The sequence below is a fragment of the Hermetia illucens genome, chromosome 2, assembly GCF_905115235.1.
Source record: "Hermetia illucens chromosome 2, iHerIll2.2.curated.20191125, whole genome shotgun sequence".
Classification (NCBI taxonomy): Eukaryota; Metazoa; Arthropoda; class Insecta; order Diptera; family Stratiomyidae; genus Hermetia; species Hermetia illucens.
The window spans coordinates 176,484,539-176,499,694 of NC_051850.1; the positions used below are offsets into that span (position 1 = coordinate 176,484,539).

General features: G+C 45.5%; 1 protein-coding gene across 1 annotated transcript in view; it reads right to left on the reverse strand.

The window, feature by feature from the left end:
* Positions 1-15,156, reverse strand: part of LOC119650445 — an 809,140-nt gene that overhangs the window by 276,827 nt on the left and 517,157 nt on the right. Inside the window, exon 16 of the mRNA XM_038053300.1 lies at positions 11,643-11,825. Coding sequence (XP_037909228.1) covers positions 11,643-11,825 — 183 coding nt within the window. The remainder of the gene's footprint in view (positions 1-11,642; positions 11,826-15,156) is intronic.

Sequence of the window (15,156 nt, forward strand, 5' to 3'; positions counted from 1 at the left end):
CAATCTGCTGGATTTCTGTTATTGTTCCTGGATATGGTGCTTTCACGTTAACTTCGAGTCGAAATATACTTGGCTGTTTGTGCTAGCTGGATTTCCGCCCCTGCTAAGGGGCCTAGTGAAGGTAACTAGCCTAGTCTTCCTAGCGTTCATCGTCAGTCCATTGCAGAGACACCAACTGAGGATTTCATGCAGAGTTGCATTCAAACAATCACATACTGTGTCCGCAAACTTGCCGATAATTATTACGGCTAGGTTGTCTGTAAATCCTTGCGCGATGGCTTTTTGTCCTGCAGGAGCCACAGTAGGGTATCCATTACCAAGAGTTATAACAGTGAAGAGATAACCCCACCCTGTGGGCAGCCCCTAAGATGCACCGCTCCCCTTGGCCGCAGGAGCCCCGAACGATCCTTTCCTTTCAACCTTGGTACAGCTCTTGGGTTGTGCGTTGCCCGGAGGCGGTTTGCCCGAAGGCTGTTTACTGTGCGTGGACAGTGTTTACCCGTGGGCAAGACTTTCGCCTCAACAGGTGGCGCCGATTGGAGCCTGCGGTCAGGAGTGCTGACAGAAGGGGCCTGATTCGACTCGTCCGTTAAGGACTGGGTCCCAATTAGATTGGTTCCCACCTGAGCAAGTGGAGAATCGGAGTCTAGACTCAGGTTCTCCATCGATGAACTTAGGGTTGCCCCTTTACTCGGGATTGAATCGTCACGATCGAGGTTTAATTGCGTTTGCTTTCATAATGGGCTGCCATGGCCTCAGTTTTATCGAGGAAAGTAGGTCGATCTCGGCAGAGCCCCTTTTTGCCGAGACAAGGCTAGTTGAATCCAGAGTTCACTGTTTACGGCCACATCTTAACCTCTGTGACCATTCAGTCCTCAGCACGGTTGTCACATCTTAGCTTGGGGTTTGCATTACCACTTGGTTTCTGGTGTCATCTCCCGTTTCCTGGAGGATCTTCCTTTCTGAGTTCCCTCATCACAGCAAGGTACGCAATCCTGAAGGGAGTCGCTAGCATAGGAGTCGCTCAATCAGAGATGCAGAATCAGTTTTAAAGCAACCCTGATGTAGGAAGGTAGTGCAGACGAAGTCAATTCGAATTGGGAGGCCTGCCTTTCGTAAGAGGTTTTTTAATGTGCTTCACAATCTGATTCATTCTGTATACGGTAGTTTACTCGGAAGTCTATTCGAGTGGGTATATGACTTCCACCCTCTCTCTTTCCCCTTGATCCCCGCAAAACCTTCCTAGGGATATCCTCTGAAATAATGGTCTGAAGATGTTAAGGATGGAAGGGAACCTCAAAGGGCCGCGCCTCAATAAATATCTGATCCAGAAGAAACTATGATCGGGATTGTGATACGTCGTGGATCTTTCCTCTCGATTGCGGCACTCGGGTCCGGAGACTTACGGCTCCATTTTTTTATTTTTCAGTGTTAGCTCGCGTTCTGGTTTTCATCGTTAGGCCGTTGCGAATTTCTTTTCGGTGCGGACGCACGCATCGGCATGGACACGTTAATTTTGTATTAATGATGCGTGAGGGATCAAAGCGCTCAAAGGACCCCCCCCCCCCATATTACCGAGCTTGGCTAGCACAGAGGGGTGCAAAAACGTGTCGACCGAACACTTTAATGGAGCTTCAGTCTTTGCGGGTGGACCTTCACGGTCAATTTCACCAACTTTTTAGGTTTCTGGGATAGCTCTTCCCTCTAGGTCGTTCTCGGCCAATTAGGATGATTGTCTTATACTTATATTTCCCTTAGGTTCATTACAGTTTTCAAATTGTATATTCGATAAGAAAGCCGCTAAGGCAGTCCTATAGGAACCCGTAGAGGGACTTTTTTCACATCAACGACCACACGTTGGCCAAAGGCTAGTCATGTCCTTTTTCTACTCACATCCTAATATCCAGTGCAACTCGAAACTAAAGGCCTTTTCACCTTCCCGTCTCCAGTCTCAGTCTCAGATGTATTGAGGACTAGAGAGCAAACCGTCATCTTCAACCCAGAGTCGCGATATTTACCATTTTTCGACTCTCAGTTTGGAAGCTCCATGCAACCTGCCCCAATAGGAGAAAGGAGACAAGGAGGGTGTCCCCGCCTTTCAAATTAGTTTCGTGCCAAAAGCTGAGTCTCCCGGCAAGGTCCCTCGCATCATTCGTTTAGAAACCCGTCTTTGATCTTTTCCTCCCTACATGCGAGCTAGGAAAAGAAGGACACGTCTTTGGACTCTCGAATTTCGACCAGTCTCTCTCTACTCTCTAACCAGAACTGTGCATTCACGTATAACGTGGTTTTATTTAAGATGACTTCGTCCCAAATATCTGTATCTTGAACCAATGAATTCCATCAATTAATTTCTCCGGAATTTCTTCTTAGTTGAGAGATTGGTTCTAGGAGATAGAGCCCTACTGGAAAGCAAGAAAATTTTAAGAACATTTAAACTATTAAAAGTGATCTCCAATAATATTTTCGAAAAACTTTGAAAAGTTTCTTAATTGCAGAGTTAACTTTATAGTCCTCATTAAAATTGATTCCAATTAAAAACTAAGAATTCAGAACATTTAACTGAGCAAGGAGTGTTACAAAGCTGCAAAGTTCTGAACTAGACTCCTCGAATGTTACCTTTGGCTCTGTCCGGGGGATGTTATATGGATTAGAAATGGTCCATTATGTGTGTATTATGTTTCTTTTGTTTTACCAAAAACTTGGCAAATGGATACTCCAGGGTGATGATGAGGATAATAACGGTAATTGATTCAGTTTAAATTTAGATGGGGTTATAATTGGTTTTAATCAGTCCGTTGGGGGACGATTTTTATTCTATTTTTGTATGGCTATATTGAAACTCCTTGAATCCTTATTCATCTCCTGTTAGTGTTTTCAAATCTCCTTAGATGTTGAGTAATGTTTCTCAAACATAATATTTTCAATAACTCAGATGATCCCATTTGTCTTTCGCTTCTTCATCGACAGCCTATTCACATCCTGAAAAAGTCCTTACCATTCCTTATGGCGCTTCCGCATTGAAATTGTAATATGAAATATGCTGTCTTCCAGCTTGTCTTGGCACGAAATGGGATTACCCTTATTTTTTGAAGTTCTCAGGTCATACGTACATATGTGGAGCATAAGGCAAGTAATATAAATGTCCTACATAACAAGCAGTCAAAACAGGGGCTTAAAATTTGAGCACATGATAAATTGGCTCGCGTAAATCATATGAACAATGAGATAATGCCCAAGGGAAATGGTAAGTAAACAGATGGATCATAAAAATCTGATATATTGAGGGGGAGGATTTCGAGTAGTGGGGATCAACTGGTCCGCCGTTTGCTTGAATGAGAACGGAAAACTGGGCTTTTCTTCTGAGTGCTTTAGAATCCTACACAAGTCCAAGCGACGACATTACTCATGATGCTTCCACTATGCCCCCAACTAAAAATGTAAAAATATCCTTCCTCATATACAGGTAAATACCGTAAAAGCTTTTCCCAGAAATATTGAACTATTCCTTCTATTAATACTCCCAGCCATAACTTCAACTCACCCATAACATAGACCTTATTTTTCACATGACGCAAAAGATCCTATTACACTTCAGGACAAGAAAATTATTTGGCGATACAATTTTCAGTCGTTTTTCTACCCAGGAGTCATCTTTTTCCGACTTTTTCTCTTCCTTACCAGAACTCTTCATATATCCTTGACGATAGCAAAGACTTTAAAACCGAGGGTAAAGTTAATAGTCGAAAAAGCAAACACCTTGCCTAATGCTCCCCAAACAGGTGGGGCGGCTATTTTAATGTTTCGGGGGAAATACGTAAGGGCGGAAGAATAACTTCGTATAGAGATCTTGAAAATAAGTAAAAAATTAAATAGACCAGAGAACCCTTACCAGGAATGACGACACAAAACGTACAGGGAATGGGGCTAAGTAGAGAAACAAGCGCAGACTAACAAACAACGTCAATATTTGGGCAGAGAAAGGGGGCCCGAAACTGATTCCGGTGAACTTGTTACCCGTGATGAAAGACGGATATTTAACTTTTTTCGATAGAGAGGTGTGTACAAAAGGAAAAGCAATTACGCTGGAGAGAAAATTCCACATTTCCTCATGTCCTACGCTTCCTTCCTTCCTTCCTTGGTCCTGGTAACCGTGTCATCGGGAAGTTAATACTTCTCCTTTTCCATGAAAGATTGTACCTAGTCCGGGGTTCAATATTCAGGAAAACCATTCTGTCGCGAGGATGGCAACCGACGCAAAAACTTGAGGTGAACTTGACCAGTTGATTTGAATATGTAAATGTCCTTTGACCTAAAAGGATTCAATATTATAATCTTGTTCACTTCGATCACTTTGATTTTAAGCAAGTTAGGATGGGGTAACTAGGAGGCGTACCTCCTACTCCTTTCTGTGGTATTGTATAGCCCTATCCCAGTAAGCCTTTGGACTCCTCCTCGGACACCACTTTGTCGTGGTGGGAGAGCCTGTAGCAGTTTACTAATATACTAAGGGTGTCCAAAATATGAATATGGAGACGAAGGATTTAAACTCTCCAAGTCAAAGACTTCGAATCCACCTGTGACCATGAGCAATCGTGTTGCGCCCAAGGCGCAGATTTTGGAGGCCACATTCATACCCTCTATAGAAGGCATGCTTTCCAACTCAGTGGAAAGCTTGCACTTAGTGCCTACGGAAAAGTTAGCCAGAAAGGAAAGTACGGTAACTCTCAACTTGAGAGAAACTGGAAATCCGACTATGGCCGACCTTTCCGCGGTACGATAGCCCAAATCTACCCACAAACGTACGAGGAAAGCTCGGCAGAAGGGAACTCCGGTCACTAAGGAGGGGGGCCACAGGCTGAATCTTGCCTGTCAAAAGCTTCTCCATTTCCTCCTTCTTTACCGGGAAGACGCTACTGGTTTAACGCCGGTATGTGGAAATGGATCCAAGTGGCCCGGACACCATCAACCTGGAAATGACCCAAGCCGGCGGCTGAAGAGGGCACTGCGAAGGAAGATGAAGCATTTTGTGAATAAGGACATGAACGTGGATGTACCACTAGGTGTGGTAACGTCCAGAGAAAACGGACGCAATGCAGCGGAATCTCCGGCGAAAGGTAGAGATAAACTGGAAACCCCGGTGAGATCCACACTGGACGCACCTGACTCTTGTGTCAGTGGAAATGCGCGCAAGAAGCGTAAGACCAACACATCTGCTGTGGCCAACGCTTTATTCTGCTCCGCACCAGGGCTTAGATCTACGCGTCCCGCGGGGATTAGGACCGGTGTGCTGGGAGGTGATCAAATCAGCGAGAGAGAACTCAATGAAGTTGGTTCCTCCCATAGGAATGCGGACACGAAGGCAGGAAGGAAGAGGACGTATGCGCAAGCTGCAGCCTCTGTTCTGACTGCTACCGTGGGAGTTTCCTCCTAGGATGGCCAAATGTTAGAAGGACAATTTACCATCCTCCGGGAATGCCTTTGGAAAAAAATGCTGTAGCCTGGAATGAAACCACGATTTAACAGTCAAAATGTTCGCGATGGACTTCTTCATTTGGAGTGCACTGACGAGGCTACCTTAAAGTGGTTCCAGCAGGCAATCCCAGTTTTGAGTTCCTGCGGCCGGCCCAGGTTCACTATTGTACTACACTAAGCTACGCAGGCCAGAACATATCGGTTGTTGGCTACCGGGCCCTCGAAGGAAGGCAGAGGACATCATTCGCATGCTGGGTGAGCAGAACCCGGGCATGGACTTTGGACATTGGAGGGTAAAGTTCATGAATGCCAGGAAGGCCAAATCTACAAACGGGGAGGGTTTCAACTTGGTATTCGAACTGGACCAAAAGAGTCTCGTCCTAGTGTAGCAATATGAGGAGATAATAAGCGGCTTATTGTTGGATGTTAGAAGAATACGAGGAGTGGTGATGCCGAGTGAGGAACGATGAGGGCCAAATTCTACTTTAGGGAGCTGAAGATTGTACTAGCAAACGTTTGATGCATACCTGCCTTCTGAGGTAGAGGATTAGATTTGATTGTCGATCTGACCTACATCAGTACCTCGTGGGCGGATGGTCTAGCGGGTGAGTAAACATTACACCCATAGTGACAATGAGGCCGATATTAGAATTGAAGGAACAGACAATCCAAGGCGCATCAGAATCGAGAAACTTAGATAGCTTAGCTAGCTATAAACGGAACCGGGAAATCTTAACGTTGAGATCAATATGTAAGCGAGGGAGGAAGCTTTTCAAAGGACAAAAGGATAACCAGAACATAGGGAGCTGGAATAGGAGTGCCGCGATATTTGTAGTAGCTTGAAGAAGGCGACTGAGGAAAGTAAATACAGGCAACTCTGACTGACGGGGTTGTAATGTACAAAGTGGAGAAAAATCAACTTCAGTGATGTGCACGCGACGATTATTCAAAGTAATTACAATTCCTTTCCAACAACATTAAGAAAGTGAACCTCAGGCAACGATTCAACAGGACGTTTTCTTGGTCTTGAGGTTAGCGAGGAGGAACTACTGTGGAGGAATTAGGGATAATAAGGCTCCGGAATTAGACAATATTTTCAACAAACTCCAACTACACTATGGGGAAGATGTTGAAAGAAGCTATATACAACAGATTGCTTTCGTTCGCCGAGCTAGTGTCACTGATAAGTGCTGTGCGGTGGTGACGCTAGATGTGAGCAATGCCTTTAATTCAGCCAACTGGAGTTGGATTCAGGGCAGATAAATATTTTTAATAGATGTGCCTCCTTCAACTCTTGAAAGGAATTATAGGGGGGGGGGGGGGGGGGTGCAAAACATTGCTATTCTAACCAACAGCCACGCGGCTATTAAGGCTTTTAGGTCCAACCACCGCCACGCGACTATTAAGGCACTTACATTCTACCGGGTAAATTCAAATTGGTGTGGGAATGCCTTAACAAATTGAAAACACTCGGCTCGTTCAATAAGGTTTGGGTACTCTAGGTTGCATGCTACATTTGGTTAGAAGGCAATAATGCACCGGACAAACTAGCCAGGAAAGGAGTAGCGGCGGCGCTACACTGACCAGAGCTGTTCTGTGGAGTCGGAAATCGGCTCATGGCCACGACAAAATGAAGAGGAACGGCTGATGGAACTTTATTGGGCGAACTTACCAGCAATGGAACAGTCTAGGATGCTTAGGAGGAAGGGGCAATAAAGAACCCAAGCGGGCAAAGGACTGCTTTTCTGGGGGGTAGGGTAGGTGGATGCGTTTACGCACAGAGTGTTGGACTCCCGCAACAGTACGATGTCGGACCACCAACTAAAAACCTCCTTGTCATCAGAGAACTAGCCTTGAACCGTTTGATACATTACTTCGGGCTAGTCCTCCCGCTTTTCCGGCTTTGAGAGCCTTCAAGTCAGGGAATCTCTTTCACCAACGGGAGGGGAAGAAGGGAGTTGTTAATTCAGGGAACCCCTCGCCATCCGGTTCCTCCGTTGGTCGAGTTCAATCTTCTTCGCAATAAGAAGAGCCCGAACATAATGCACAACACGACTCCAGTTGCCAGCGCTCTTCAGCATCTTTCTGACAGTGTTGTCTGGAAAGAGGTCCTCTATGTCTGCCAGCTGCTGACGAAAGCCGCCTCAACTCCCACAAGAGAAAAAGGTGTGTTCAGCGCCTTCCCAATTCTGTGCAGGTAAGGCTGAAAACCTCCATGTCCACTTAGCAGTTGGGTAAGGAAGCAATCAATTTCACCGTGTGTTCGGTTCAGCGGGAGATAGCTTTACGCCCCTTGGTAAGGAGGGCAATGGGGACCACTCCCACTATCACCATCACTGCTGGATCGGAGACAGTGCGATAAGTAGACGCCACTCGCAAAGCTCCCCGCCTCTGCACTGAGCAAGGCGCTTACGATGTACCTCCTTGTTCAGGGCATCAGCTCATACCTCCGCGCCATAGAGCAGAATAGACTGCGTTGCTCCTATAAGGAGACGTCTCCTAGTAGATATAGGGCCCCCAACAATCGCCATTAACCGACTCAAGGTCGCGACTCCAGCTGCAGTCTTGTCCGCTGCGACTTTGATTTGCTTGAAGAAGTTCATCTTCGAGTCGAGCATTAAACCAAAGTATTAATCCGCCCGTTTTGACTCGATAGTCAACTTCCTGATCGATATGGGACGCATGCTTGGGTTTCTCTTTCTGGTCAAGATGACTACTTCGATTTTTTCCCGTGCAAGGCTGAAAACTTGAGCAGTCATCCTTCCGCTTACCTGTCGCATCAATATGCCGAGTCAGCTTTGCACCTGTTCAACCGTGCGTCGTCTGCATAACCGACCTGGCGCGACTCTTAGGGCATATTAAGTCTCAGCAGACTATCGTAGGAAGTGTTCCAGAGGTCTGGCCCTAGGATGGATCCCTGTGCTATTCCCCATGTGATTTCCATTCTCCTCTGGACTTCTAGCGTCTCATAGAGCAGTGAGCGGTCTTTCAACAAATCCCTCAATATCGGCAAAGACATCTTGGGACGTGGAATGAGTTTTCTAATGTGCTTAGCATATCTATCCATCATACGGAATTGAAGGCATTTCTGACCACAGGCGTTATGAGGAGCACTATCCGTCGAGATCGCTGTGGGTCTCCCTGTCCTGAACCCGAACTGTCTTGTGGATTAGTCCCCGGCAGCGCGGATCGCTTCAGCGAGTCTACTACTTATGAGCTTCTCGAGGTTTTTCTCGGCCGTGTCAAGCATACATAGCGGTCGGTATGCAGATGGGAACTCCGGGTCTCCTTTACCCTTGCTGGTCAACGAAGTTTGGCTTCCTTCCAGCGACAAGGAAAAAATGCCTTCCTTCAAGCAAGCGTTGAACGCCTGAAGCAGTAAGTCTGGTCGTTGGCAGAACACCAGTTTGTAAACTTCCGCCTTCATGTCATCAGCACCTGGCGCCTTTTTGCTTTCCATAGTGAGAACCGCTTCTTCGAGCTCTCTCATTGTGAAATGGGGGCAATCCACGACGCTTTCCGCGTTATTGACGTCAACCCGCATAGGATGTCTAGGAAATAATGCCCGTACAATGCGCTTCATCTGGTCGATGCTTAGTATGCAGAGTTTCCGTAGAGCCCCGGGTTTCCCGGTGACAAGCTTACAGCCAAGCCCGTACGGGTCCTCATTCACCTCGTTGACAAGGTTCTCCCAGCAGCGAGCTTTGCTTTTATTTATAGCACCGCGGAGTTTTCTTCTTGCTGATCTATACTGTGCCCCTATGTCGCATGCTTCCTCGTTGGCTTGTAAACGTTGTGCCAAACGGCGGAGCTTATGACACTCCCTTCATAGGCCGGCAATTTCTACCGTTCACCAGTACATAGAAGGCTTTCGTGGCTGGGTTCCCTATGAGGCATGGAAGCTTCACACGCCGTCGCTATCAGGTTCATAATTGAATTTACGATAGTGCCAGCAGCGACACCGACATCGCCGTACTGCTACTACTTAAACCTCACTAAGGAAAGTCTCCGGATCTCATAGTGCGAATACTCACTGGTCATTGCAGGCGAAACTATTACCTGAAGAAGCTAGGGAAATCTACGGACACTGTCTGCAGATTGTGTGAGGAGAGTGATGAAATCTTAACACAGGTTCTGGGACAGTGTCCGCACTTGTGCAAAATAGGTTCAGGCCCGGGAGAATATTTAATACCAGATGACAGGTCGACTTCCTTTGACAATATCATTATTATTAAGCGCATCTTGGCCAAATTGGACGCCCTTGATTGCTTAGCTTACTCGAAAATTATCTGTCGGAGGGATTTTTTTCGTACGGGATGGATAGCGGCTGAAATAATATTTGTGACCTCAGGTGTTCCTCGATGCTCCGAATTGGGGCCATTGCTGCTGATCATAATGTATGACGAAGAGCTTGGTGTTCGTATGCCAGAGGAGGCAACGTTAATTAGTTTTGTAGAAAACCTTGAAATGGTGGTGAATGCAAAGCACTTTGAGGAGCTCAACTTTGTGGGAGTAAAATCATTCATGCGGAAACCGCTGGACGCGACGAGGAAGTGCAACGAATATCGGACGGCATCGAGTGAGGGGTTGTGTTATGGTAGTAATGGATCTTGGATCTCCTAGTGCACTGTCTCTTTCAGAGAAGGAGCCACTAAGAAGGAGCTGTACAGGAGAAACCGTGATACAGTTTCGGAAAGCAGGGGGACCCATATGAACCCGTGTATTGAGAGATGGGTCGAACGGGAGCTGAATTACAACTTAATGCAGTTTCTTATGAGACACGGTGGTTACAGGAAATATTTGCATCACTTTGGTTTGGACGAGTCCCTCGACTTTCCCGAAAGTATCGCTACATTTGAGTTGTTATCAGGATAAATAATCTCATGAAGGAGATGCTGAGTTATTGTTTAGGATTAGTGAGGGATGTTGGACCGGACCAAATGGAGAGCAACTTACTCTTACGTCTTTTTGGTACACGGAACCCTCGTTTGGGGCATGACACCCAAACATTTAAAAATATAGGGACAAACGGTTTCGCCCAGGGCAGAGGCAACTCGTCAGACGCTGCCTCACCTCTGCCCTGGGAGCACCGTGATCGTGAGTAGCAACATATGGAAAACGCTCCTTTATATATTCGGAAAACACACGCCAAGGACGCGAATTATATCCAAGTGAGACCGCCAGTAATTTGAACCTAAGCTAGGCTAAAGCTAAATTATTGTTTAGGATAAGTGAGGGATCCTTGGCAACCTTGGCGTGTTTTTCCGAATATATAAAGCAGCGTTTTCCATCGGTTGCTACTCACGGTCACGCTGCTTCCAGGGCAGAGGTGAGGGAGCATCTGACGAATTGCCTCTGCCCTGGAGGAAACCGTTCGTCCCTATATTTTTTTGAGATGCTGAGGCCGGAAGGACCAGGTCCTGCAACGACTTTTTAAGATTTTGCTGCATTCGTAGCCTCATTCTTAATATTAGGCATAGTATCCATACCGATTGGATGATTTGACGAATTTGTCTTACATTGCGGAAGCCGATTGAATTATCCAGAGCAACTGCTTTTCTCTGTCCTAGATCCGTGGCCAATGAAGACGAACTTGAGCCGGAAGAAAAATTGTTAAGATACGGAAGCAACTGCTGAAGAAAGTAAAGGGGAGGAAACTTGGAAAAACTGGAAGCATGTGGCCTTAAGTCTAAATAGTCACCCCCTGGGTCAAGACTGGAGCGACTAAGGTTGGTTACCTCACCTCTAGTCGAGGAGGGTATGACCAGATGTGAGACAGCGTTTAGCAAGTTATCTCTGTTCTGAACAAAACCGGACGTCGAAGACACTTTCTCCCCAATCAGAGAGCTTGGTCCTCATGTAGATATGAATTCAGAATCGTATTGCCATCTGAATAACTAAACCTGAAAAATTCGGATTTCAACAGGACATTTGACGTTTGAATTCCAAAGTGCTGAAAAAGAAAAGTAACTCCATTACTCTGCCTGCAAACTATCCAAAAACCAATCCCACATTTTGTTGCAGTTAGGAACTGAGTTATTCAGGAGTAAATCTCCATTTTGCCGGAGAGACCGTCAAACCAATTACCTTAAATCCTTGCATGCTATTGTTTCCATTTCCATTCTCACTAATAACTAAAACCATCAAAAACCATACACAAAACTTACCTTTGGATTAGGAAGTTCACCACTTTGTAAAGAGGCCATATAGCACCTGAGACGAAATTGTTCGCAATGCAAACGTTCTAAATTCTCTTCCCATTGAAGAATCTGCGTTTGGATCTGATGTTGAGTTCCCTGGTCAGTGACTACGCTCTGTTGTAATTCCGCCATGTGCTTGAGCCGGTGATCCTGCAAAAATAACAGACAACACATTCATGAAACATATGCCACTCCAGAGATAATGCTGAAAGTTTGAAAAGGAAAATCTGTATTCGAGTCAGTCATATCCTTTGCATGTTTTCCGGAACGAGTCGGTATCAGTTTGCGATGTCTGGACGTCTATTCAGGACGACATATGTGCGAGCAAGCCTGGACATCTTTGTTTCCGAGCGTTGCAATCAATGGTACAGATAGTGCCACTTTTGATGCTGAATCAGACTTAATGTCTTGCACAGGTGCAAATATCCATCACGTGATTACAGCATTTAAAAAAAATGGCCCCCGAGCAGGCATCTCTGCTCGCTTATCCTGGACCTCCAGGTACTCCAGGGACGGGCTTGAAATTTCGCTGGGGTTGCAGTTTTTCTCGTTCTGTAAGGAAAATCCTAGCGCTAGCTCCCGACTATTTGAAAAGTTAAAAGCACTTTCAGCTCCACCGAACCCAGGACTGTAATTTAATTTAACACTCGTTGTACGTGTGTAATGGCAAATCTGTCTACGCTGTAGGTTCCACCATTCTACGTTCTAGGGGCTGAATAGAGGAGGCAGCGGATTAGAGAAATAACATTTTCCCAACCGGAAAGTGTAAAACTTTTCCTCCAGCATAGTGATTTCATGTTGAAAATGTAAAATGAAAATTAGTCAGATGGACATGAAAGAGTGTGTGCTGGGGGTGAGCGATAGGTGGATGTGTATTTAGATGTTCCATTCCAGAACTGAATGAATGGTCGAGGGAAATATATTCAGCCGTGAGGTAGGAGGAATCGATTTCAGCCAGACTGAATGGTTTGAAAAATGCTAATGAGCAAGATGTATCTTCAAATGTTATGAATAATATTAAGGATTGTGAAAGGGTTCCTTTATGTTTCGAAGATCTACTAGATCCTGAAAATGAAACGAGCGTGGAGAAATTTGATGCGAATCTTGCCATAAGCTCACTACCTCCGTTAAAGGATAAACGTAAATCCCATGTTATATCGACATATATTATTTAGGATGCAAAGTGTAATGTTCTATGAGGTCCAATCATATCTCCATGCTGGGCATCTCACCCCCGCGAATTCGAAAGAGATGATTCATGGAGGGGCTCATTTTCTTTGAAGCGCTCATTTCGGGACATAAAAACTGAACCTTTGTTCAATACAAAAATGGTTAGAAAATTGAATTTTAAACGCTTATTCCGGTTGGGAGGATCCTTTCACAAATCGAACCTTCTTCTTTCGCATTAAGGAGATTACTAAGTAAAGTGCCAGGAATGTGTGAAAACCCAATTTTCATTATTGTGAGCATATGAAGACCCAATGGCACACTTATGAAAGGAGCTGGGCAAACGGAAAATTTTGAAGAAATGGTACAAATGCTAGCCACCTGGAATTTTTTTTATAGATTTTTCCAGAAAACCCCGAAAATAATTGAAAAGAGAGAGAGAGGGACAGAAAGACAGGGCGGGGGTATTACAAGCTAAATTTTAGGAAAATCACTTCTTCTGATAAAATTGAAAAATTCAATTGACTAATGAAAGTGAACCACTGAGTGATCAACTACGATGTGAGGGTAAATTCCTGGTAATTACATGGAATTTCGGGAACTTGCGCCTGCAAATTCAGCTCCTTGAAGGTTTTTTCGGAAACCAAATTGTAATCGTTTTTGACCTTGAAGTCATGATAGACGAGATGGGTCCTGTAAGTACTTAGCTTATCAAAGGAAAACGAAAATTCTGGGAAAGTACTGATGATAAATATAATAATTCAACATAGTCTTCTCCTAATTCGATACACTTGACTCAGCGATGCTTCAACTTCTTTAATCCGTCTGAAAAATACGTTTCCTAGAAGTCTGTAAAGCACACCTCCGTGTGCTGCGATGAGTACTTAATTTGACTCGAGTTTTTGCTCGAAGAGTGAGTTTTTAAATTTGGAACCAAAAATAAGCCGCACGGGGCCAAGTCTGGAGAATATGGTAGATGGGGTAGGAGTCCGTAGTTTAATTCAACCAATTTGGCCATGGTGACTGCAGAGATGTGAGCGGGCACGTTGTCATGGCCAAAGAGCACTTTTTTTCGCCAAATAGGGCCATTTTTCTGCACTTCGGCATCCAGTCGACCTAGAAATTTGGAGTAGTAGAACCCTGTGGCCGTTTTGCCCTTCTCTAGGTAGTCGATGCAAATCACATCTTGTGAATCCCAGAAAATGGTGGCTATCACATTTCCGGCCGATAGGATAGTCTTCACCTTTTTCGGAGCATATCCTCCCGGTGAAACCACTGTTTCGACTGTTTCTTTATCTCTAGTTTGTACCAGCGAGAGCATGTTTCGTCAGAACCTCCTTCGGATTTCCCTTAAATAGCGTCAAACACTGTTCTGAATTGATCTCACGGTTGCGCTTGTCGTCCGGAGTAAGCAAACGCAGCACTTATCGCGCCGATAGCTTTCCCATGACTAAAATTTCGTGGTGGACATGACCTACGCGGTCTTTTGAGGTGCCTACTGTCCCAGCTTGTTTTTTTTTTTTGAGGAGGTGGAAATCTTCAAAAGATTCTGGCCTGGGCACGCCAGAGTGTGGGATTTTTACCCACTAAAACCACCCCCGACTTCCCCCTACCCCGTGGAACCACCTTTAGGTATTACATCACGGGGCGGAGTTAGCTTACTTTAGCTAGGTCTCCTTCCGTCTACCCGCGGGGTTCGTAACCGTGTCTTCCTCACTTCTTCTGTTTTTCGCAGTTTTTCCTGGATTACAGCGATCATGGAATTGATCGCATCCCAGTCTTCCTGACAGGCTACCATTTTTCGGACAAAATTTTCCGGTGATAGCACTTCACCTAGAGTTTCCTCCAGGTTCCCCCTTTCTTCCACGAACCTAGGACACTGGAAGAAAACGTGCGCCGGGTCCTCTGGGACCCCGCAGTTTGGACAATTACGCGAGGTGTCCGATTTAAACCTGTACAGGTATTGACGGTATCCTCCATGGCCGGTGAGAAACTGGGTGAGATTGATCTCCCCATGCTTTCTCTCCAGCCACTCCCCGATGGAAGGGATCAACTTGTAAGTCCAACGACCCTTTTCTGACTGGTCCCATCGCTGTTGCCACCTGCTTATGGATCTCTCCCTTTCGGCTTTTTTCACCTGAGATAAGGGAGAGATGGACCTGGTGTTATAAATGTTCATCATTTCGGTTGCCAGGATGTCAATCGGCATCATTCCCGAGATGACGAACGCTGCATCGTCTGAGACGGTCCTGAAAGCAGAACACACCCTTAGGGATGTTCTTCTGTAGACCGCACTCAGTTTATGTCTATTGCC